This window comes from Diceros bicornis, chromosome 22 (genome assembly GCF_020826845.1).
Source record: "Diceros bicornis minor isolate mBicDic1 chromosome 22, mDicBic1.mat.cur, whole genome shotgun sequence".
NCBI classification, from domain to species: domain Eukaryota; kingdom Metazoa; phylum Chordata; class Mammalia; order Perissodactyla; family Rhinocerotidae; genus Diceros; species Diceros bicornis.
In genome coordinates this window covers 27508088-27534978 of record NC_080761.1, presented here as the reverse complement: position 1 = coordinate 27534978, position 26891 = coordinate 27508088, and the positions used below count along the sequence as shown (strand labels likewise).

The 26891-nt window shown below is 33.8% G+C and overlaps 1 protein-coding gene across 5 annotated transcripts in view; it reads left to right on the top strand.

Moving 5' to 3' along the window:
- The window catches only part of RFX3 (regulatory factor X3), a 275918-nt gene that overhangs the window by 194906 nt on the left and 54121 nt on the right, over positions 1 to 26891 (top strand). For all 5 annotated transcript variants that reach the window (XM_058565741.1, XM_058565742.1, XM_058565740.1 and 2 more), the window contains 4 exons: positions 6998 to 7179; positions 10778 to 10897; positions 21752 to 21873; positions 23606 to 23718. In XM_058565741.1, coding sequence (XP_058421724.1) covers positions 6998 to 7179; positions 10778 to 10897; positions 21752 to 21873; positions 23606 to 23718 — 537 coding nt within the window. The remainder of the gene's footprint in view (positions 1 to 6997; positions 7180 to 10777; positions 10898 to 21751; positions 21874 to 23605; positions 23719 to 26891) is intronic.

Here is a 26891-nt window from a genome sequence, read left to right as displayed (position 1 = left end):
ATTGATTTGTTTGAAACTTTTCAAACATGTTGGGGTTTCTTTGAAAGTATTATTCTCTTGTAGAATTCATGAAGTGATATTCAGTGTTAATGAAATGTGTAAATTAAGCTGCATAAATATTTGTTACTCCGTGGCTTCCTATTTTTTATTATCTAGCATGGCAACTCTTCCATACTGTTTACAACTGCCAGAGGCATCTCAGTGTATAGAAAGAGTGGGCGTAAATGTTGCTAATGCAGTGGTAATCTTTCTCTAGATGTCCTGATTCCTTTTTATTACACCTCTGAGGTACAGTTAAATTCATTTGAAAACACATTTATAGTTGAGTCTTTAGAAATACAAATGATTTTACAGATGGTATGTAAACAGTGGAGATAGGATCCATGTTTCTGCTGACCAGTCAGGTTTTGTCTCTCCCTGAACTCAAAAGAAGATCTGGTTGTCTTTCTGTCCTTGGAAAGTTAGCAATGCTCCTAATTTTTTTTAGATTTATCCAAACAACTGGAGTAAGCTACTGCATGCGTTCTAGTTGATTACCACCTGCTAAGGGTATTTGAAATTCTGTTAACCTAATTGATAATTTTCAGTTGTGTAGAAAAATTTTAGTGGAGAGGTTTTTAAAAAAAAAAATACTGTTAATATTTTAAGTGTCAATAAACTGTAGTTACCTTTATCCCTCACCATATAGGATGTAATATAGAATTATTCAAGGTTTGTGGGATTCTTTCAAGTGGACATGATTCAACTTTATGATGGTACTTCCCTAACTTACCAGTTTCTACAAAGCATCAATTTCATTATGCAAAAAATTAGGGGAAATTATCAATAATTTGTGTCCTGTATTTACTAGTTTCTAAAGAGGAATCTTAATCATGATTTTTGAGCTGAAAGTCTGTTGTCATTCTATATTGGAAAATGGAATAGATGGATTTCCTATTTTCTCTTTATACATTTGATTATTCACAGTAATTCAGAAAATTCTTGTTAATGGTCAAATCAAATAAATAATCCCTTCTCATTAGGATCCAACTTGATTGCTTTGTTTTTTACCTTTCTTTCTACACATGAGAAGATGGAGTGGGGTATTAAATTTTGTATCCCCTTTTCAGCATATTCTTAGGAGTATTTGATACTGCTGCTCTATTTTTATTGTTATCAGGCTATTATCATCCAGATTGAAATGCATGTAAAACTTGTCTATTTCATACCCTATGTAGAGCTCCATCTGTGACTGAGTAGTTACATGAATGTCATGTTTTATTCTATTAACAATATTAACATAATGGCAATTATTTCAGTAGTAACATCACATAGGCAGACAGTAAATATTTATTAAGTGAAAGTTCCAAAGGAGTAAGGATTTTATATGTTTTGTCCACTGATGCATTTCTGGTGCCTAGAACAGTACCTGGTATATAGTAGATACTAACTAAATATTTGCTAAATGAATGAACATAAGAAGTGAGTAACAGAAGGGTACAGACCCTATTTTACCTTCAGTATTGTAAGTACCTTTGCTTAAGTATGTGTTTATTTGGGGACTCATACATGCATTGTTTTGTTATCAGGTATGCTTAAGTAGGTGTATGTGTGAACATTATTGGTAGAGAGTGCTCTTATCCCTGCATACCATTTGAATGAAAGAATATATGGTCATTCTTATCATTTCCCCATGTGCCACCTTCAGTTTAAGAGCAGACAACTTTTTTTTTTCTCCATACAATTTAATCCTTTAAAAAATTATAGCCAAGCGTGATATCATTTATCTTCTTGTATTTTAGAATGGTACCTTTGATTTAGCTTTACAGAATTCAGTCTCTTAGTATAATAATTTTTATTTAAATATTTTGATTTCTAAATTTTTTGTATGTGAAGATCCTGTGGGTAAATGATATATAGTCTGCCTAAATCAAGTTAGAATATCTTAATTCTCTTCATTGCGGACTTCAGTCTATTTTACACTTCTTCTCAGTTGTAATTAATATAAATTGACATTTAATGGTTATATTGAATCCAATTTGGGATATTTTAGATTGTAAGTTTGTAATGTTCTTAAGGTAATGTAAGCAGCAATGTTCTTAAGTTAATTGTTTGCAATTTCCCGCATAATGTTCTTAAGCTTTTGCATTTTTTAAAAACTCCATTTAAAGTACGTAAAAAGCTTTAGGCATTTGTTTTATACGGTTTTTACAATCTAGCGAATAATTGTTTCATGATTTTTACTGGTTTTAGCTACTGAAATATATTCAGCTCAAAGCAAAACCTTGTTGTATATCCACTCTGCCTTGACTTTGCTGTATTGTAAATATAAGTTATGACAAAAATAAGACCTGTCAAAATGCATATCATTAGTGACCTGAACTTAAAATGAATCCTAATGGATAATAATCCATCTGGGAAAAAATGCCAAATGTTACATTTGGATGTTAATTGGGGAATGCAATATATATATTTTTTATTTGTCAATCAGTATTTCCCTTTGGGAAAAATAGGAACTATTCATCTTCCTTAATCTACCCTGATTAATATAGATTAAATGAAAAGGTTGAAAGATGCAATTATCCTGGTTTCCACCCTTATGTGAATTTATGTTAGTCCATTAGTAGAATAATCAGGTTTTAAAGATAAAGGTTAAAAGTTCCTATGGTATTTTATGGGTTTTTAAAATCTAAATATAAACAAATATTTTATAAAAGAGTAAAAGAAATAGTAATAGTTTATTTCTAAATTACTAAATGTTAAGGATATTGAATTGTAGTGTCAAATACATTTTATTAAAGACAAAACCCAAGGAAACAATATATCTTGTAATAGGCATTAACTTCCCTTGGGCAGCACATGGAGTGCATGCGTTTAGGTTACACTGAACTGCCAAGTTTCTCTTACATTAAAATTAAGCCTTTCTTATGCTATGTTTTAGACTCAAATGTCTGATTTACAATTTCATCACTGTGTCAAAACTTGAAGCTTAAATACTGGCATGTATAATACAGATTATAATCCCCAGCTAAATCTCAAAGTCTTATCTGGTAGGTCCTACGTCAGTTTCCACTTACACGGTGAGTTTCTAGGAGCACCACTCCTAGGTGATACCGTTGTTGGCAGGCTTCCTAGCTGGACAGTCATGCCTGCAGCAGAGCCACCTCCATCCTTCAGGGCTTTTACCTCCACCTGACCTCCTCTGCTCTTCCAAAGTGATCTCCAGGCTTCTGGCAAGTTCCTCCTCCTACAGACAAGGGACAGGGAACAAATACAGCCTTGCTACTGTCAAAGTTATAGTCACCAGAATACCCAGCCTTGTGGAATTTTTCAGATCAACTAATGATTATTTTATTTATATATATATATATATATATATATATATAAAATACATCATATACATATGTATATGTAAATATATACATACCCATATGTATATAGGTACACACACACATACACATACACACATATATATATGTTACAAATAAACTCAGATTTTTAAAAACTGGTTTAGAAATGAAGAAGAATCTGGGGCCAGCCCAATGGCATAGTGGTTAAGTTGGCACACTTCACTTTGGTGGCCCAGGATGCGCAGGTTCGGATCCCGGGCGTGGAGACCGACGCACCGCTCGTCAAGCCATGCCGTGACGGCACGACATACACAGAATAGAGAAAGATGGGCACGGATGTTAGCTCAGAGCTAATCTTTTCCTCAGCAAAAAGAGGAGGATTGGCAATGGATGTTAGTTTAGAGCCAGTCTTCCCCACAAAAAAAAAAAAAGAAAGAAATGAAGAAGAATCTTTAAGAATGTAAAACTATATAATAAGAATGATCAGTTTGCAAAACAGTCCAGATTATTTGACTTTCTTAGCTGTTTCAGAGGACCACATGGCCAATCCAATAAAAGCTTCGTTTTCTCTAAATTATTTATTTGGGGCTTGAGTAAATCATTTCGCTTCTGAGCGTTTTAAGCCAACTTTTGCTATAATTATCTCACTATTTCCGTGAAAAGTTTTCTTTAAGAATGGTCTGGTTAACTCTTTTACATATGTAAATATACCTTTGGTTTCAAAATATCTTATATTGAACTTTAATATTTGTACTAGTTTTCAGTTTTATAAAAGGCAATTTATGATAGTACACTTCAAATATTTTATTAGTGGATTTGCTTTTTCAAATTCTTTCATAAAATTTTTTATCTACAAGACAATTTACTTGATTATGAGAAATTAGTAAACTCTCATTTTTAGATATTTGTCTTTACTTTTAGGTAATTAAATATGAGAAGACTAGTAAACAGTTAAGGCAGTTTACAAATATTTTCTATTTGTATCTGGTTAATTAAACAAATTATTTTCACTTACTTTATATCTTATGTACAGTATTTTACATCAGATGTATTTTTATTATTTATATACTTTTGGTTATAAAGTTAATGTTATGAAATTGATTATTTTCCATTTCTGAAAAAAGAATGTCTTTTAAATTAACACTTCCTATATAGAAATATGTTCTGTTCATTACCAAAGGAAGAAATAGAATTCATACTATTTTGGCTTTGACAGTATGCATTATTTTATGAGGATACATAGATATACATGCAAACATATCTTTAGCATTTTTAACTTACACACATTGTATGTTCCATGCTTGTGGATATGGACACTTCATTAGTTCAGTTGCAAAATATTGCTGTTTTTCAAAAAATATTTACAGTTTTTATGTTTGCCTTTCTGGAAATATTTTTCTTCGTGTTTTCTTTATATTCCGTGATCTCAAGGAATTGAATTCCTCAAAGAATATTCCTTTCTATATTTTTATATTCTATATTTCTATATTCTTAATATATTAAGAATACCAACAGAAGGCTCTATCTAGTATATGTGCATGAAACAAGAGCCAGCACTTTTGTGCAATATGGTTCACTAGAGCTGCCTTACACCATTCACATGAGGAATCAATGCTTTCAGATCCCAGTCACCTTACTGAGGCTCGGGGATGAACTATGTGAGGCAGGTTTGTATTGCCGCATTCTGTGTGTTGTCTCCGTCAGTTGTGTTCATAATCAACAAAGTCTTACAATTTTAAGAGAAACACTGAGGAGACATCCTGACCCACTGTTGTAGGCAGGATACTGGTCTTAACCTTAATAACTTGGTTTCCCCATCAGTTTACCTCCTCTCTTTTACACTAAAGGAATATGTATAGGTAAATTTATTCTATGTGTCATTTGGAACACTCAGAAATCATATGTGAGTGCCTCTGGAAAACTTGTTTACTGACAGTAAGGTTACAGATGATTTATAACAAAAGAATTCTTTTTGACCTATATATTTTTTTTGTCATTATAAACATGAATGTTTATTTTGTATAATCGTTTAAAATTTTTGTAGAGGAGAGTTGTATATGTTACAGAGGCAGTAGGTATGTTTAGATGTACATATTCATATACATATGTGGTGCACAGACAACTTTAAGTCTTCCTGACCAGAACATGAGTTTTATTTTTAAAAGTACTCTGCTCTGTCTGGTAAGCTTGGTGGCCATATTTTCTAAGCCAAGCTAAGTATGAGTTTAATGATGTAAGTTTAATTAAATAAGCATCATGTAGGAATATTTAAAATTAAAATGGTTCTGGAAAACTTATTTGTCATGGTTAAAGGCAATAATTCTGAAAATATTTTTAATGAATTTTCTTGTTAAGAATCTGAAAGTTCAGGTTCTGAGTTTGATCACAAATCTTAAAATATGTAAGCAAAATGGAGAAATGCTTTAATTTATTTCAGTATCCATATTATCATTTGGGGGATATATGATTACAAATTCCTAGAGGACAAGGGTGAGGTCACATTCGTTTTTGCGCCACTAGGTGCCTAGTACGTTGCCTGGCTCATAGTTGACGCTCAGTAAAGGAATTCATTGGCTTCCATAGCTTATATTTAACTCGAATTGATATTTGGATGTAAAATATCAACTCTTTGTGATACCTCTTACATATGGCATGAAAAGTTTGTTGAGACAAGTAATGTGAAACATTTGCTGCTTTTGTGAAAATGACAACTGGTTTGCAAGTAATCAGGAAATGGGTGTTGGAAACCAGATTCAAGCACTGAGACAATATGGGACCTTAAGAAAGTCATTTAAATCTATTTCAGTTCTCTTTTTGTAAATAAATAAATGAACAAATGAATAATTTAATTTGGTAATGTTGAAACTCAATAATATAACCTAGGTTAGATTTTCTAAAAATTTCTTGCACATTCTATACTTCAAAGATCATTTTTTAAAAATACACGCAGAGACACTTTACAGTTTTTTATGAAAAAACCATAGCTTTGAGGTAGAAAAATTCAAATGATTGTATAAATGACTCCTTTTTATTAAAATTAATTTTTTTTTCTGCCAGTATCTAGTGAGTTTGCTTCCTTCTGGCAAAGAAATGACTGAATTTTTTCCTTTCTACTTGCAGAGTTTGTCCCATAGATACCATTGTTATATTATCTTGTGTGAGTAAATTAGATAAGTAAATTAGAATTCTATAAAAATGAATAGAACCTTAATATAAAATTCATACAAGGCAGCCTGCTCTTCATGTGTTATAACAAACCAATGCTAAAGATGTTTTATGTGCCATGCTGCCAGGCTTGGTAACATGTTTTGTTCTGTAGCAATTACAAATTATATTTATGACCGGTTATGGGATTATTTGAATTACACGGAGAAGTTTTTGTCGCCAAAATAGCAAGAAATACAGGGAAAGTTTGTATGTTTTTACATGTGCTTGAATGTTTGAAGGAATGGACATAGTCTGAGGTCATAAGTGATGTCCTGCTATTTACATTTCGGAGTGTTTTTCAAAATCAGATTAGACTGGCCTCTGAATTACAACAGTGTACCCTATTACAAGGCTTGATGAAGATCTTCTAAGTATTTCTGTATATTATTTGCAGTGTCTTTTAGACGTTTTGGTAAATAATATGATTTCTCTGTGTTTTTGCCCTGTCTTATTTATACCAGCTCCAGTGGCTGTTGGATAACTATGAGACAGCAGAAGGAGTGAGCCTTCCCAGAAGCACTCTGTACAACCACTACCTACGACACTGTCAGGAACACAAACTGGACCCAGTCAATGCTGCTTCTTTTGGAAAACTAATAAGGTCAATTTTTATGGGGCTGCGAACGAGGAGATTGGGAACTAGGTTAGTACTAAAAAATAAGATCATAAACTAATCTCTCTTTTGCAGACTAGAGCAGTTCAGTATATTGTTTGAGCAAAAGTACTTGATTACAGATAGTGTATAAAAAATACAGGATTACCTCAGTTTATAAAATACCTCAGGAAAAGGAAAGGTAATTATTCAGTGAATACCACCAAACCAAAATATTCATTGTCCTAAACATCAACTGAGTTTTGAGAAGAGCTAATTCTCAGATCACATGCAATTGAGCAGACCAAACTATTAATTTAAGATTTACCTATGATCCTTTAAAATTTAATATATATCACTATCTTCTCTTTTTGAAAATAACTATACTAAAGATGATGAGTAAAGTGACATAGTAAATGGAAAACTATGTATCTCTTGACTCTTGCAAAATTACATTGATATGTCTTTATAAATAACTCTTCTATTTGAATAGAGTAAGAAATTAAAGCTGAGTTTTTCATGTCATTTCTGCAGACCAATTAAAAATCATTTGGTGAATTTGCAAAATTTGGGTGTTTGAAGCTCACAGTAATGACGTGGTCCTATTTAACCTCTTTTTAGCCTTTTTTTGCGCTCTTGATTTTGAAACCATACATGTATGGAAGTAAAACTATAGTATAGTTTCATTGCATAGAAGCCAGTAACATGAAGAAGACCATTAGTTTTTCTCTTTCCTTCCTTTGGAAATAGATATGAGTGTTTTTACCAATCAAAATATGATGAAAATAATACTTAAAACTGTGGAGTTTCGTTTTTGCCTTTCTATAATTTTTACAAATTATAACAAATATTTTAAGTAGCTGAGCAGAAAGATATGGATGTTTTTGATTTCCTAAATCTTACAGAAATCCATATTAAAAAGTATAAAAATAAAGATGCTACACTGTATAACATTAGATGACATACGTTTAATTAGTTACAAGTCACAGCTTCATAGTATTTTAGTAAAGAGTTTTTAATATTCTTAATAAAATAAACAAACCCTTAGTAATTGACTTCATTATAAATTTATACTGAAAAGAGGAGTGAGTGTGTCCATTTTATGAGATTTACAAGGTCTATATGTATTCAAAGCGTGAATTACTCCTTTCTGTTGCATTTCACATGATTGCACAGCTTTCAGATTGCTGGAGGTTCAGTTCTCTCATAAACATATTTTCTTCTACCTATACTTCGAAAGATAGTATATTTTAAACTGGAGAATATGATTGTCTATTCAGACTAAAGGAAGTAGCTTTCAGTCCCGTGAAAAAAGCTTTTTGTTTCTCTAGTATTTTTTTTCCAGAACCACGAAAATCATTGTTTCGGGACCTAACCTGCTATCTCCTAGCCAATGGCTCAGTAGCTGTGCATACTGTGCCAGTATTTTAAAACTCTGGGCTTTATTCAACATTCTAATAGCTGTATTGTTGTGCTTCTTTTGTTACTGAAAGGGATTTCAATAGACCCTATTTTGAAGCTCCATTGAAACCTTGAAATACATCTTTAAAATAGAAAAGGACAAAATTGGGGTTGTTTGGGTTTTGAATGAGTAGAATCCATACTCTATAAGTACATATTGCAATATTGCAGCTTTACTTTCTGGTGTTCTTCCCCCCCCCCCCCGCCCCCACTATGTAACAATTATGTCTCCTGTTCCTTTTAAAATTATATGTAGTGTTTGCAATTAGGGGTGGAAAGCAAAGCCTAGAAGAATAAGGAGAAAAGAAATCCTATGGGGAATGTTTAAACAAATGCTGTGTTATGAAGATAGCAGAACTCTAATATAGAAAAACTGACCATGCTAGGGGTTGAGGTACCAAAGAGTCTTTCTACCATGGAAACTGTTTTAGCATTCACTTTCCACTCCTAACCCAGGGAACAGAAAGAAAACTAGTATCAATCATGAGGCAAACTAACTCAGGTACCATTTTTTTTTTTTTAAGTGAATTGTAGAACTGTTATTTTTCCATTAATAAAATTATCTGGTGAATTCATTCAAACCAGAACCAGACCTTTTCTCAAGTTTTTGGAACTAAATAAAAAGTAAATAAAATCACCATGTTTCTAAACAAAGGCAAATCGAAAGATACCTTTTGTTAGATCCCATTTCCAAGTTAAGTTTAAGCAGAGAAGACCATGGGACATGCTGATCTCCCCGGAGCATCTCCAAAGAAATAGAAAGAAACACCTCGCCACCAACCCAACCAAAATGCCGATTTGTAGGAAGCTGAGAAGAAACTAGACACTTTATCTATTTTGGAGGCTCACAAGAGAGACATTTTACTCTGTACCTTTGTCATCGGCCAAGTCCCCTGGTTAATGTCTTCTGCTTCCCACCCCTACCTCTACTCCCTATGGGAGAACCTACTAATTGGGTTTGTGGTATTTTTTATTTTTGTTTTTTGCTCTATTCTGCAGTGGATTTTGGAGGTAAGATCTAATCTCTGCAAATGGAAGGCCTTTCTTTATAGGCATTAAGTTTTCATACTGGTTTATTTTGCTGGAACAGTGTAGATATTCAGATGCTCTACTTTTTGTAAAACTAGCAATATTATTTGTATAATCAGATTTTGATGTCTTTTCAAATATATAAGTTTCATCTAATATATGTTTTTTAATTTTGGAAGTAAAATTCTGTTCTATTTTTATATAAAATATTTAATCCACGCTCCCCTTGCATTTCTTTTTGTAAATGAAAGAAAAAATTGGAAAGAGCACTGATGTTTTGCTATATATAGACTTGTGAAAAACTACTATTTTTCTCTTTGCAAAAATTTACATATTTAAAATGTTATTTTTGCAAGAATTTGAAAATTTCATTCAAAGCAAAACTTTGTCGTTTCTAATAACAAACATGGTCTTTCTCATGGACATGGGGAAATTGTGACATTTTATTCCAGGTGGAAATTTGCCATTTTAAGAGAAATTTCTCCATATCTGTTGTGACACATCTTATTCAGCCTGCATAACTGATATGAATCCATAGAAACAGAAACTAATAAAATATGTTTTAAAATCAATAAATTAAATGCATTGATTTTTTTAGGTTTCAAAATATTAAATAATAGACTTCACCACAACATCTTGTATCAACGGAGTTATCTTCATCATTTCTGCAATAATAGAACTAGAAAAATGCAGAACTTATCCAAGACAGTAGAATTTTTTTTCTGTTTTTTCTATATAACCACTTTATAATACACTCCTGTTTAGTGTGCAACCCTTTATCCTATTAATGAATTTTTATTGGCCAGAAATTTTTCCCACCATTACCACTTCTAAATTAAACTTAAAACATAAATTTGAAAATAAAATATAACTTAAATGGAATAAATGGACTATTTGACAAATATTTAAGTAAAAATTTATAAAGAAAGATTTTTCTTAGGGCTTTGAGCTGATTGATTCTGAATCTTATTTTGATTCTTCAAATGTAGCCATCATAAAAATATACAAGTATCCAGAACAGGTAAATCATAAATATACAACATTAATATGCTGCTTTTACCTGATTTTTCCAAATGTGAAGTTAAATGGACATCCTATATGATTAATATAGATTTGACTGACTTTTTGTGTCTCTAATGTTTGTTGTTCTTTTATGAAGAGGAAACTCCAAGTACCATTACTATGGGATTCGTGTCAAGCCAGATTCCCCTCTTAACCGTCTGCAAGAAGACATGCAGTATATGGCTATGAGACAACAACCCATGCAACAGAAACAAAGGTAGACTCTGGAATTATCACTGACATGTCAAAGCTATGTATTTCTTTAGATGTTTGGTCTGAACGAATAGAACAAATACCTAAGTGTGCAAGAATTGTCACTATTGTTGGCCTGCTTTTACTATGGACAGTTCTCAAATATGATTTAGAATTTCATTCATCCTATCTACGTTCCAAATCTTTTAAAATTACTTATCAGTCAGACTGGCGCTTTTTAGGTTAAATGTGACATCCCAAACTATTCAGACAAGGAAATTAAACACAAATCATAAGGAGCATACCCAAGCAAATACCTACTGGAGAAACTTGTTTCAATATTCATGAATTTCTTACTTGCTATTCTGCACGTCCCTCAAGTCATTCCTTTTTTGACACAGTATAAATTCTTACACAATGTTTGGGACTTCTTACATTTTCTTTGAATCTAACTTTCATAGACGTAGAATTGTAGATAGTAGAGCTGTAAGAGATCTCAAATATTCATGAATGGATGGATGGATGGATGGATGGATGGATGGATGGATGGATGAATAGAATCATAGATCTTAGAATTGAAAAATACCTTGGTCTAGTCTGGCCCCACAGCCTTGTGACAATCAAAGCATTAATAGCCCTGTTTTTCAGATAAGTCCCAGAGAGATTAAATGATTTGCACAAGCCCATAATACTGTTACATAGCCAAAGGCCTTCTAGTCTCCTGTGACTTATATCACAGTTTGGAGTAAATAAAGTAAAAAATCTCTCCCTCTTTACCAGTATAGCTCAGCCATGACAGTAGTTATAGTTTCTCTTTTCAATGGAGCATGCAGAATTAGGCAGGAGAAAGGAGGCCTACACATAGGTAGTCGGATGATCTGCATCAGTCTGCCTAATCCATTGATCTGGGATGATTAGTCGCCTTGGCCAGATCTCCTCCACATCCGTACTAGCTTAGTCAGAAGCATTAGCTCTAAGTCACTGCTGGAGAAAGAATATATCACGCGATAGTCCTTTTTCTATTTAGTCAGCCATCACTGATTGAGTCACTTTTATGTGCTAGGCCTTGTGTGCAGAGATAAGTCAAGTCCCTACCTCTGAGGAATTAAGAAATTAGAAGGGGAGGCACATGGGAATTTTTTTTTGAAGTAATGCAATCTGAGAAGTGCTAAAATAAAGCTTTGATCAGGGAACTATTTGAATACAGAAGAATTTTTAGCAAACTCGGAGAGAAGGAGAATTGGGAAGTTATATAGAGAAAGTGCTATTTGAGTAGGGACTTAGAGGGATCAGAAAAATGGAGCAACATTCGGGCAGAGGGAATAATGTAAACAAAAGCACTGAGGGATAAAGTCCATGATGTCTTTGGTAAATGCTCTCTGTTTTGGTGAGGTTGGTATTGCAGGACAAGTGAGAAGAAGATTGAGTTGTTTAGTGGCAGATGAGATTTAAAAAGTAATTTGGATCATAGATTAAGGGATTTGGGTTGTATAGGAAGCTAATAAGTTTGTTCTTTGTACAGAACATAGCTTTGAAGCTGTGTAAGGCTTTGAAGCAAAACAATGAAACTTTCAGATTTTTTCTAGAGATGACTTTTTGATTTTGGGCAAGACATATTTATGAGATGAGACTGGAGGTAAAGACACTTGATAAGTGGTTTTAGCACGGTCATAATTTCCAGTATGAGTGTTCCAGACTGAGGAGCCACGTCAAGATTGGCCATTATATAAAAGTATCTTTAAGGATTTTAGATTTTAATTTACAGGTTCTCAATCTTAATTTTTAAATTGCTGATCCCTATTTTTTGAGGTATTGTCAGTGAAATATATTAAGAAGGGCTCTGAAAAAAATATTAAAATAAGTCATAGGACAGTCCCTTTTATGGTTGGAGATAGAGTTTGTGTGAGTTGTAATAAACTTATTGTTTTGGGTTATGATTATTTTTTCCACCTGTTAGTGGCAACACTTACAGCTTTTACTTTCTAGTGTGGTCTCTGCACTTATGCATAGCAGCACTTCACAGTGGCAATGATGGTGAGATCAAGGAAAAAAGAAGTTTGATCCAAAAATAACATATATTCAAACTTAAATATGAACAAAAACTTGATAAATTGAACCTAAGACAGCTGAAGTCAACTTCTTCCTGTGATTTAATTGCAAAGAATCCTAGCACGTTTTCATGGAAATAGAAGCCTTCAAGGAACATTTTTAATAAAAACCCTAGGTTAGGTAAGCAAGACCTAGGACTTACAAAGGCCCCCTTATGAAACAGACTCCAGAGTTATAAAGGTTAATGAGCCATGAAAACCCTGCAGTCTCAGTATAGTGGTAATTGCTTTTAGAATTAGATATAATATGGATGTATTTAAGAAGTGGTATAAAATTCTCAGTAATATTAATAACTTTGTGCTGACTTTAGTTAGTATTTGCTTTCTTATGAAATAAGAATGTTAGATAACCAAAGTAATACTGAAACTTCCTGATTTGTTTTTTTAATTATAAAAGTTTTGGATTATGGACAATTGTTCTTGGAGTAGTGTCTTGCTAACTGATTGCAGGGTTACTGTTATCAACTTCACAGACCCCTCATTGGGATGAGCAGGACAGACAGAGTTTTGTTGTCTCTCTAAAGGATTCTGTCAACTGGCAACACTGATGGGCCTTAAGTGAAGCCAGTTATCCCAATGTGCAGAAACACTTGGACAGGAGAGGAAGAGTTTCTCTCCCTAAGTCTGAGTGTAAGAGTTAAGAGTATTTGTTGAAAATAGTGGAAAAAGAACCTATTGTATCATTTGTGTTATGGCTTATAAAATATGATTCTAAAGCCCAAATGATTCTATGGAATATATTAAAATTCACATTAGAAGTGACTGACATTCTGTTGTTAAAATACAAGTGGCATGTGAAAGATTTAAAATATATTATAGCCAGTACCAGTATGTAATATTTTAGAATATTCAAATTTTTTAAATGCCTCAGGGTTTATTGTATGCATATATATGTGCATGTCTTCCATAGTATAAATTTACGTTTCATGTGTTCTTATAGTAAGAAAATTCAAGTATATGCAGTAATTATTTTACCAATGAAAGTGAAGTTTTAGAGCTCAATTTCTACATTTTTCTGATAAGTGTGGAATCATAGTACATAGTTGTAGAGGTAATAATGATTATTGTTTTGTATAGCTTTATAATTTTTAGATCTCCTTTACATGTGGTATCTTATTTGAAGATTTGATAGGGTAGTAGAGGAAATTTCCGCTTCTCTACAAATCATATTCCCAGCAACACCACCATATGGAACATAGCCATGAGTCTGGAAATAAATGGAAACAGCTTCCGACTGAAAAACAGATATCACAGAGTCCATAGTTTAGTTTAATTGAAAAGATGAAGCCATCCTCAAGCCATTTACCTAAAATAAAGGAGCAGATTAGAGCCCACTTGATTCGCAGGCAATCATGAGATATAACAGCTGGCAAGAGGAAATATAAGTAGACAGTGGTCTTCTGTTTACTCTTGGGTTATTCAGCACAGCGGTCTGTGCACATTCAGTGGAGGGACAAATAGACCTAGGCACTCCAGTAGGCCCTTTGAGTTTCATTCTAGGGACTAGAATATAGTCTGACAAAGTGTAATAACTGTTTTGCTTATTGATGACGTTATAGGTAATCAAGAAGAGGTAAATACCTTGGTTAAGGAAGCACAAGAATGTGTAATAGTTGCTTTTTAAATATCTTCTGTTGAAAATATTTCATATGAAAATAACCCCTACACTTAAATGAGGTAATCTTCAGTTTTCCAGGAAATTCATTCATGGACTAATTTGCTTACCCTAATTTAGACAATAAATAAATTAGGTTATTATAGAGCAAAACGGAGATCAGTAATTTTCACTCTACAAACTAAGTAAAAATGTTTGCTGCGATTTTTTTTTAATATTTAAAAGAAGCTCATAGAGAGTGTTGGCACATATGTTTTAGTTATTCTTCCAAATCCTAGTAGCAAAAGTGATGGAATAGAGCCAAGTGCTTTTGACAATGTGCTTGGCTGTATTTGATCCCAGTAGCCATTCTCAAAGTATTAAATTGCATTTATCATTCCTTCAACAAATACATAACAACGAACACTTGTGTATAGAATATGCCCATCACATCTAAAAGAGATATCACAGAATCATAGAATGTTAGAGCTGGAAGGAAGAGGTCACCTGGTCCAATTCATCCTCTTGATGAGAAAACTGAAGTCCATAAAGGGTAGATAATTTATGCAGGATCATATAGCACACAGGACGAGAAGCCAGTCCTCTTGTCTTTATTCTTATAAGAATTCCACCCTTAAAGAAGTAAGATAACCCAACAGAAACATACACGTGTAATAAAATTTTTGCATATGAAATAAGGGGGAAAAAAATCACACTTAGCTAAGTAGGTTCCAAATAAGTGAGGAAATGTGCTGCTTCCTGCCTCTTTGAATGGTCTCTTCTCAGGAATTGGATCCTGTGAAAGAAGGAACCTTTGAGGCACTGAGGGGAGGGAAATAGAGGCCAGTTGGAAAGATGGTATAGCAAGGCTGCTATTGCTTCGGCTGTAAACAGATGTGAAAGCAAACATATTCCTAAGGAGTGAGGGAGAACAAGAACCTTTGTCATTAGAAGACTTTTCATAATATAGTTTTCATAGACTAGTGGAAAGACCCCTATATTTAAAATTTGGAAATAAGGGTTTGAGTACAGGCTGCTTTGGCACTTCTATAGACTGTGTGACTGAACTTCACTGAACCTCGGTTTCTTCATCTGCAAGATGGAAATTAATAATAGACTACCTCACAGGTTGTTTTGAAGTTCAAGTGGAAAAAAGTATATAAAAGTTGTTTATAACCACAAACATTCGAGTGTTAGATAAATAATAATTATTTTTATCATTAATTTGCTGTGTGCAGTAGAGAAAATTTTTCTTTAAGAGAGAAAATATTTCTTTAAGAATAAGCCTGTTTTGGAGAAGAATGAAGCCTGGCAATTGAGCAAGTTTGGTTTCCATTTCTTTATACCTCTAGGCCAATGGTTTCAACTGTGACTGTTAATGGTTGATCCTTCCTCTCCTAGACCAGGAATTCCCTGGGGTCATTACAGACCTGAGCATCTAGGGCTGGTAAATTGCTCTGAGGCAGTGGAGGGTGTCAGGAGTCTTTAGTGGGAAGATGATCAGGTGCCTGTGCATGTGACTTTTGGAAACAAATAAGAAATCTTGGCACTGAGGAGGTTATTGTTGACTATGCCCCTGCTGCAGTTCCTGAGGTAAAGATATTTTCCACTGAAGATAGGAAAATCATAAATCCTCACAATTCAGTAATTATTAACTATAGTAATTCATGTAAAGTTTGTTAATAATAATATTCACCACTTATCCTTCTGATGAACATTTATTGAACATTTAAAAGATTCTCCAATAAACTTTTTATATGCAGGATCTCATTTGGCAGTTATATTGCTATTTGCTGATCAGGAAACTGAGGCCCATTTAATCTTGCTATGTGCAGAAGCTCACTAATTTATGTTTTTCCTAGCGTAGAGCCTCAGATGCCCTTTTTTGTTTTTGTTGCTATCTTGGCATCAGGTGGATTCAGGTTGTCATTCTCCAAATAAAGGGGGAGTGGGGGCATCCCTCTGGAATCAGTTTAACAGAAAGGGCCAGCTGGAGATAAAGGAAGTGTCATGAAAGTGTCGTGCGTGTTTGTAGCAAGAATACATCAGTTCTATACAGTTAACCCTAAGTTACCTGTGCTAAGAGGACTCAGGGAAGAAATTCATGAGATGAGGGAATCGTGTCTACCTCTTTCAACATCTAGGTGCATTCTCAGCACCTAGAAGAGCACTGAGCACACTGTCAATGCTTAATAAATATTTCTTAAACGAATGAATGATCCATAGCTTTTATTTTAACAAACAGTTTCCACGTCCTCCTTTCTCTACCTCTCCCACATTTTCTACTAAAGCTGCTGCAATTAATACAACTACCCTATTTGAATTTAATTTTTTCCTCCTCTCCTTGCCCAATTATAGATGTAGAGCCAATGAAGAGACAGATAGCACGAGAGCCACCAACAAGAATTGAAGAGACGGAATAACCATCGTTAACCAGCAGGGTTGATGTTAGAAGTCATTTAGATATAGACATATTCAGTGTGACGTCAAGGAGTCAGTTACTATTCTGAAAGAATGGCGCTCTTAACAAAACTATTTTCTTCTGATCTGTTCATGTTTGTATCATTTGGTTCATTTCAGACCTCAAACCGTCTGGAACAGTTTTTCCAAAGAGAATCTCAAGATTCCAATAGAAAAAATTTAGCCTCTTGCCCCAATTATGAGCTCAACATTTAGATTTGCTCATGCAAATCAAGTGATTGTGTACTTCCTAGAATTATAAACACAATGATGACTCTATTTACCTATACAGTTCAGATTTTGCGTTTTGCACGAGCATTTTTCATCTGCTTCAAAGGGACTTTTCCAAATGTTTCGTTTAGTCTGTTGAAAATCCTTCCACTTGGTACAGTTATTTCAATGTTCATGCCTTCCATTGGACTTCTTCAGTGTCTGTACATGTGAGATTATTGACAGAATTAGATATTATTTTACAGTAGAGTTACAGCTGTCCAAGTTCCAAATAACAGCTGTGAATAACCCCATGGGGGAAGATTCTTAATAATTTTCCAAGTTTTCCATGTTAGTGACAGTTTTCATGCATACACTTAGCTATTAAAGCATTAGAATTTCTTTGATTTCTTAATCATTAACAACTTTAGCTTTGGTTGCCCATGGAGTTGCAAGCTGTTAAAATTATCATTTGCCTCCTACTAGTTTTGAAACCAAGAGCTGTTTCTTCATTTGATGTAGTACAGGTCTTTCTCAGAGCTCACATAACTCAGAAGCACTAAAGAATCTACTATAAGAAAATAATCTGAAAATAATGAATTTATAAAATAAATGGAGTTAAAGGGAGAATACTCTAGTTTAAATACTAAAGAGTTCAGTTTTTTAAAGGATTCAACGTAGAATATTGTTTTTCAGTGGAAAGCATCTCTCTCTGGTTTTTGCAAATTATTATTTAAATGGTGATTATTTTATGAAGAAAGTAAAGAGGCAGGAAATCTGAAAGCTATGTTTCAATGCTAAAAGGTCAGTTGAAATTCAACCAGAGTTAAAATAATGTTGAATTATCGTGTAAGTCAATAGAACATAAAAAACAACCTAGAAAAATTCTGTTTATACACAGCCTTTTAAAAACCGTGCTCTTACAGTGCTTTACTTATAGTAAATGCACAGTAAATACTTGTTAAACTAATTTGATATATGTTAAGATCAATTGATGGTACGATAAAATGAAATATGTTACCTTGAGCATTCATTCATTCATTTAGCTATCATCCATTCAGAGATATTTATTTACATTCCAAATGTAGTTTACTGGAAAAAAATTGAAAATTGATGACTTATTTTATAAAAAATGACATGTCTCTATTATGGATGTGCTTCTACAACATTAGGCTGAAGGAATTTATATCAGGTCCAAAGGCTCCTACAGGCTAGTTCTGTGCAGGCTACTTAAGAAACATCTGAGAAGCTAGTTAAAATAATTAATTCCTAAGCCCTATTCTCAAAGATTTTGTTGAGTAAATCTAGGGTGAGCCTAGCATTTGAATTTTTTGAAAAGCTACCCAGATACTGATATACAATTAGGTTTCAAAACCTATTATAATACCATCGGTATTAACCACAGATACTTGTTTAGCCTGTCTTTAATGTGGCTGTTCTTGACTTCCTGTTAACCTCCCTCCTTCTCTGGGAAGACCCAGCCCTTTGACACGATGGTAGGGATAGCATGTTTTCCTTAGAGCATCAGGAAAATGAACATCTAACTTTCCTCAGGTCAATATTTCTGATTTCTCGGTATTCCTTCTAAGTACCAGTCCAATGCCAGGTAATACACTGTGGATATGCCACGACATGATTTATTACTTAAAACAGGAAAAGCAAAAGTCAGCACTCCCTGGAAGTTTCTCATACTTGCAGGCTCACGTTAATACTCCTCTTGTACATGAGCAATATTCCTGCCCTTTCTGATGTCATTCATTATGGCACAAACCCCCCTCAAACTTGTCCCCACAGACACACATACAACATAAGGTTCTGGCGTATAGAGGTCCTTTCGATAGTGCAACTGAGAATGGATACATTTAGTACATCTCTGCCCAATCCATTCAATCCACTATTCACCTTGCTACCCTTACTTTTATGGTTAGAATAAAACCACTCATTTCCCAGTTCTGACTATATTTTCTTCACTTCTTCTCTATAAGATTTGTTTTTAAGTACTGACCTGCACAATTTCTCCAGAATGTACCAACTTTTTTCCTTTTTACAAGCTAATCTCGATGTATTTTCCATCTCCTATAGTATAGTGGACCTCTAATCAGTGCCTCCCACTCAATATCATTATTATTAAGCATAATCATACATTAATTATAATGTATTGTGATTTTGAGTGCTTATTAAAAATATAATATCCCTTTCCCATAGGAACTTCCACTGTCTACATCTTTCTAAGGAAGCAGGTAATTTTCCTTGAAGGCTGTATACAGGCTTGCTAAGCACTGTATGCTAGTAGACTGTGACATAGCATCTTCCTCTGAAAACTTACAGTCCAAGAGGAATATATGTCATTCCCTTTTATGGTTAAATTCCACTTGTCCTTGATATTTATGCCTATTTAACATCTGTAGTATACTAGATGCTATTCAGGACAAAGAAAACTTTATAAAGCATAGCTGAGCATAGTCTCATAATTACTCACTAATGCTATAATAAAATATAGTATAATCGAAGTCTATAGAAAATATTTCCATTTTCTCTTCTCTAGGGTAAATAAATTAAATCCTTTTAACCACTTTTGTTTATTAGCGCTATGAATCTCAAATCCATTAACTTAAATGAAGAAAGATGGTTAAACAATTTTAGCCTATTTTATTAGTGATGTGAAATTTCGTAGCTGAAAAAGGGAAGCTAAAGTCAAATGAAACTTGGAATAGCTGGATAAGGACAAGCAACTTCTATAAATATATTCCCTAAGGATAAAATCATTCACGTCTTCTAGAACAGAATGGTTAGCAACTGCTCCCCGACACGAGGGCTCAAAGTACTTGCCTCACAAAGTTTTTTTGCCTCTCTAAGATGATTCTTTAAGGAGGAAAAAAATCAGAAAAACATTCAGTTTTTCATAAATGGTACTTCTAGCACATCACAATACTAACCCTTCTGTCATCTCTTGGTATGGCCCCAGTTGAAAAGTACCCTCAGTTGTGTTTTTCCATTAATTAAAGAATAGGTTTGAGTCCTTTATATTAGAAAATAGCAACCAACACTTGGTGGTGCAGGGTCATCACTAGAACAGTAACAAGAATGAAGTGTGTTGTGCCCTTTTTTCACCCTCTTCATCTTCTGACTTGATTTTTGCTTTTCACAGTTCTTTGTGAGATACTGTCACTTAAGAAATAACTATAAATGTCAGTATGAGTGACTTTACAATTTTTCTTGGAAGTTTCATTTATCTAAGTTATAATTAATAACATTCAAGAGTGAGTCATTTACTAAGGCAACCTGAGCATTAGTTGGTATGTTTCACCCGGTCAGTTCATTTCATATCTGTTGTCAGAGTGCAGGCATCTTTGAGTGTATCCTGTTCATGTATTGGGACATTGTTATTCACAACAATTTCATATTCGTGATGTGGTTGACTTAACGGTATTAACATAAGAGTCAAGTATCTGGATGGCGAGAATATTAGGTGGTTTTGTTTATAAATATAATTAGAAATGGGGGAAAAAATGAAAGGACAAACGTTATAAAGTAAATGATGATATCTCTAGGTAATAAGCTTATTGTAGACTTTAATTTTTTCTTACATTTATCTGTTTTTCTAAATTTCTAAAATAAAGAAAAATAAATGAAATCTTAGAAAAAGAAGAAATTAGAGTTGCTGCTTATTTCTTATTTCTTATTATGCTTATCCTAGGAGACCTGCCTGGCTTTGTTTTTATGTGGTGTTCCTCTCCCAAGCAGTCTTTCCTCTTAGCCCATGCTGCTGAAGCATGTTTTCTCTGTCTTAGCACTATGGAGAGTTCATGAGTGTGTATGAGGAGGACCTAAAGATAAATACATAGCTGTAGCAGACTTCGATGTTTTTTTTTTTAACTTGGTAAACTAGGTTTATGGATGGATTCTTGCATGTATTTTGCTGAGAGCTGATGCTTATGGTCTTTGTATTTGCAGATTTGGATAGGAGTCCAGGGAGATGAATGTGTTGAGATGCATGGGAGGTTTTAGGAGATATAAAAAACAGTACGATAGAGTTTGTAGGCTGAATCATATTTTGGAGATGTTAATTAATTGAAAGCCATTCATCAACATTTCTCAGGCCCTAGCTCCTAGATCTTAGTTCAGATTAAAATCTCAATGCATTTAAAATGTTTCTCCCTCAATCCATTGGCCATTAAAAGTTATGTTCAAACTGAGTATGAAAACTATAATCATGGACATCTTTGCCACTGCTATCCAAAGAAATACCTCAGAACTCTTTCATTCTTATGTAAATTTCTGAATTTTCAAAAATGGGTCCCCTTCCTAAGCTCCTGCCCCGTTTTTTCTTTTCACAAGTGAAAAAATTTCTTCATCCTAACTTTATGAGACTGTCAAGGGAAAAAATCCTACAACTATCGTGAGATATTAAAGATAGAATAAAGTTGAATGCCTTGGGAGTTTTGTGTAGTGCAAAAAAGCAAGGAATAATTTGGTTTATTTGTTTTTTCCCATCTAATATTTTTAGGTACAAGCCTATGCAGAAAGTGGATGGGGTTGCAGATGGTTTCACAGCAAGTGGTCAACAGACAGGCACATCTGTTGAGCAAACTGTAATTGCCCAAAGTCAACATCATCAACAGTTTTTAGGTATGTTAAGGTGGAATGCATATTAGTTGCTGTTAGGATTCTGAAAACAAGAGAACTATAGTGGTGTTTTCTCAAAGTGCGATGTCTATTACAGATGTTAATTACATAGAAAACTTTTTTTGTGCTGGAACTATGCACATGATATGGTAGTTCCAGTTTATTTCTACTTTCTCATGTTCACTAAAGATTATTTTCAAAAAATCTCAAGCTATAGGACTTTTAAATGTATATAAATTAAAGGCTCATTGCTGTGAAATTGTTTTCCAGAATTTGTGTTAATTGGGCTTTTGTGATCAAAATTGTGTTGTGTTTACTTTCAGTAGTAACTTCAAGTGCCAAAAAGAATTCTCATTTCCTATGTCTAAAGTTGCATATGCATTTAGTGTCAGATTAGAAAAATATTATAAACTTTTAAAAAGTAATTTGTTCGTTTAAGTCGATCACAGTACTTTCTATTTTTTTGTAATTTTGTAGATGGTATACGTGTTTCTTTTTCTTTAAAGAGTTAGGAAATGGAACTTGAACATTTTGCATATTCCTGTCATAGCCAAAGGTGCAAAAATGGCACTTTTGACAACTCTTCTAGAGATGAACATGCATAATTTCCGTACAACAGATCAAGATAAGTAGAAGCTATCAGAGAGTGTGTGTGTGTGTATGTGTCTGTGTGTGTGTATATGTGTTTATGTGCACTTTCTGACAAAGATAACTAAAATGGACTCTCCGGTCAGAATAGCTACTGAAGTTGAAAATATTATGGCAGCATTTCCCAAACTAAAGTCCTCAAGTGTATTCTTGTGGACGCTTGAGCTCTCGGCAAGAAGTTTTATTTTTTTATTTTGTGTTTTTTATTTCAATTATAATCTTAAAAAAAAAGCATATTCTCGATTACCTAGAAGACTAGAATGAATGTTGTTCTGCAAGTTTAGTTTCCACATTTGTATTTGAATTTATGATAAAGCAGGCACCAAAGTGTGTTGCATTAATTGTCCAGAGCTAATGAGAAAAGAACAGAGAGAGACTTACTATGTAAATTACGCCTTCATCCCAAGGGAAGGCTAAATGATGTCCCAGTGCTCTGTGTGGAGGAAAGTTTCACAGCTCAATTGAATATAGAAGAGTAATGGGAGAACCAGCCACCAAGAAGTGCGTGTTGGTATAGGCCTGTGGAACTCAAAAGATCCTGTGCCACAACAGTCAATCCTGTATTCATGTTGCGAGAGGTAATTTAGTTAGAGGACAACAGCATCATCCATCACATCAAATTAATGTTGTTAAGTTTAATGTTATTTTTGTAGTTTTCTTTGTATTTATTTTGTAGCTCTTTTGGTTTATGATTATATAAGAGACATGAGCATAATGAGTTTAAAGCTAGATTTATTTTTTATATACTTAAGTAACATAATAAAAGTAACTAAAATTGATACTGGCCAGCTCGAGATATTTTTCTTTTAATAAGGGCCCTACCTTAAGAGACACTGTGATGTGTTATTACCAGTATAATCGTAATGAGAATTTAGTTTCTCCAAAGTTTTTAAGAGTATTCCTTCTATTCTTTTGTGCTGATGATGTTGCTAAGTTTTGTTTGCAAAATACTATTGAAAAGTCCTTGCTCTTTGGACCTCTGACCTTTATAATTTTTTCCTTTTTACTCTTCTTAAATTTTCCCTCATTAACCTGTAATTGGCACCATCCACAATAGCTTTTTTCTGTTGTGTTGTCATGGTAACAGATGCATCTCGAGCACTTCCAGAGTTTGGAGAAGTTGAAATCTCTTCTCTGCCAGATGGTACTACCTTTGAGGATATCAAGTCACTGCAGAGTCTTTATCGAGAGCACTGTGAGGTAAGTCTTTTCAAACATAGTATGAACACTTGCTAAGTTTTGCCAGACAACTTGCTAAAACAAAAATAATCAAACTTATTCCTAGAGGACAAAGTTAGTTCATATTTCTTTGAGCACAAATAAGTTAATTTTTCTTCTTGTCTCAGACTGGAGAAATGAAGACTGCAGGAAAGAGAGAATAAATTTTACTCTCTGTCTTCTTAGCCTATCTTAATATGAATCATGTAGTAATTCCACTTCTAGGTATTTATCCTAGGAAAAATGCTTACATATGGGTGAAGAGATAAGTGTACAAGGGAACTTATTGCATTATGGTTTATAATGCAAAAGATTAGTTTTAACTTCAATATCTAATAGGGAACTGAATAAATAAAATATGGTACAATCTGTAGAGTGGAATACTATGCAGCCATTAAAAAGAACAGCCAACTCTAAATGTACTAATATCACAAGCTCCAGGATTTATTTTTGAGAAAAGAAGCAAGATGTAAAACAGTATATACAGCATACTATTATTTGAATGAAAAGGAACTTGTATATGTATCTTTTCAGAGGAAAGAACAAAATATTAATGGTGGTTGCCTTTGTGAAGGTGACTGGGAGTTAAGGAAAGAGACTTAATTTTTCAACATTCACTTTTTACCCTTTGAATTTACACCATAATTGTGTATTTCTATCAAAAATATTTTCTAGAAATGTTTAATAAAGCACTTTAGGTGTTCCTTCCAGGGATCATTGAGGTTCTAGTTTTGTTTGTTTTGTTGTTAATGAAGGTTTCTCTTGGTGTTTTCCATCCCTGCTCCTACCCCTTTTCTGAGTATCCCACATCAGAATTGGCTACATTGTCTCCAGGAGGTGAACTCTCAAGCCAGCACGTTAATGTACATGCCGCTCACCTGGCAGAAAGGGGCTAATGGATTGCAATAAGAGTTTCCTTAAGTGCCTCTCCTTTTGAAAGAGGAGTCTATTTAGAATTTAAGTAGCTTTATTCCAGGGCTATTTGTGATCTGTTTAGGAGTAAAAGGTAATCCTTTGGATGTCATGGGCAGTCCTCCTGCCTGCTGACAATGCACTATGCAGTGCGAAGTCTGAGCTCATAGCATTCACAGATTTTTTTCCCACTCTAGAAATAAGAACTGCTTGAGTGAATCTGAGTGCTTGTCAAGGGTGCTAGATTATTTACAACCAAGAGCAAGTTCTCGCTGTATTACCAAACCGTGTGCCAGAAGTGTTTTTCAATGTGTCCTGCCAGTTCCCAATATTTCTTGGCATGATGAAAGATACTTAATCTTAATTTCTCTTTGACTACTATGCTTTTCCCAATGTTAGAGAATTTCTGGATGATCCTTACATATCTAGAAAAATTCTTTCCTTCTACATGAATATCATGTTTATTTAATAAAGATTTATATAAAGATTCTCTAAGCAATTTCTCATTTCTCTGTGTTCAGGTGAGCCTGCTTTAAGCAAACCAGCCTATATAGATATAATTTGGATTTTTTTTTTGTTTCTCATATTTATTCAAAATATAGGTTGGAGCATGATTATTTATATTACTAAGAATGTATAGTAAGCTTATTCTAGTTGAAACACTCCCCCAATGAGATGAGAATATTCTTTGGATTACAACATTTTCATTAACATACCAATTTCCATGAATATTATATATGAAGAGAAATGGACATGTATGATAATCAGTCTGTGTGGGAAGTGGCAGTCCATAGAATGATCCCCATTTATTTCAGAGTTACCAACATTCATGCCATCTCTCATGGGGCATAGTGGCATATATGAAAAAGAAGAATTCTACTTATTTTTTCCTGTCAAACTTCCAAACTTTTGAAGTACAGGTGCCAAAGTCTCATATCCAGTCCTGTAAATAGTCATTTGCCCTAAGCCATTAGAATATGGATTTTTTAAAATATATTTGCCTATATATTTTGTTGTGAACATATTTGAAAGTAGGAGGACAAATGATAAAATGTTTTATTCATTTGTAAAACTGCCTCAAATGAGGCTGATGTGAATGTCCTTTTCAAAAGAATTATTTGAGATTGTTTAATTTAAAGAGAGAATTATTTGAGATTATTTAATTTGAAGAGATACTGAATTTAAGCTGCACTGAATTCTTTACTTGCTGTATTTTATTTTACATTTCCTACAGTTTATGTTTCTAAGAAAGATTAATATACCTATTTTGCCTATTATTTGGAATTCTCACAATTGGTTTATCAAAGATATTTTGTATCTCTCTGATATTTTTATGTCATAGTTTTGTTACGTGAGGAGCAAGTATAATTTTCCACACATTGCTACAACAGTAATTTTTTCTTTTAACACGTGCATAGTGTTCTTAGAGAAGTTTCATAGGTAGAGGTATGTAAAGTATGATATAAGATATTAATGGTTGCCTCATTAACAGATGTCTCTTGGAATGTGCCTAAGCTATAGTTGAGAAAGCAGCTATAATAATTTGCCTGTTGAGAAGGTTTTGGTTTTGCCTGGGAGGAGGGACATCTCTATGCCCCGTACTTTCCTGGCTTGCACTTGGGTTTCTGTTGTTGCTGATATTAAAGAGTGAGGAGCGTGTTAATTCATTTGTCCCCTTCCCTCCATTTTCATTGTCTGACTACTTGGAACATTTCCTACTAGTTCCCAGAACGTGCCCGCAAACAGATTTGTTTAATGTTTGAGTTGGTCTCAGAGTGTTTTTGTGTAGAACATCGCTTATTCTTTGTATGTGTCATGCATAGGGCCAGATCTACTCAGGTAGCACAGACTCTAGAATTATGAAGTTACAGTTTCTTCTTTTTGCCTAAAATACTCGGATTGTCTCTCTTGATTCCTCTCCATTGTCTCTTAGCTTCTATGAATTTTGTGGATCTGGACAGGGCTGCTTTACCTGTCCTTGTTCTCGATGCTGACGACATCACACACGTTATACTGATGACTTCCATCTTTTATGCTCAAAATAATCACTGAATCATGTGTTCTTTGTACAAACAAGTTATTCATTGGTTTTATGACTGCTTTTATCTGAAGGCAAATTTACAAACTAATTGCCATGGCAGGGTGAAATTAAATATGATCATCAAGAGTTAATGAAAGAGGCAAATTTTAGCATCAAAAAAAAATTGTCCTTGGTGCAGGTAGAGAATGGTTCTAGGAGATAC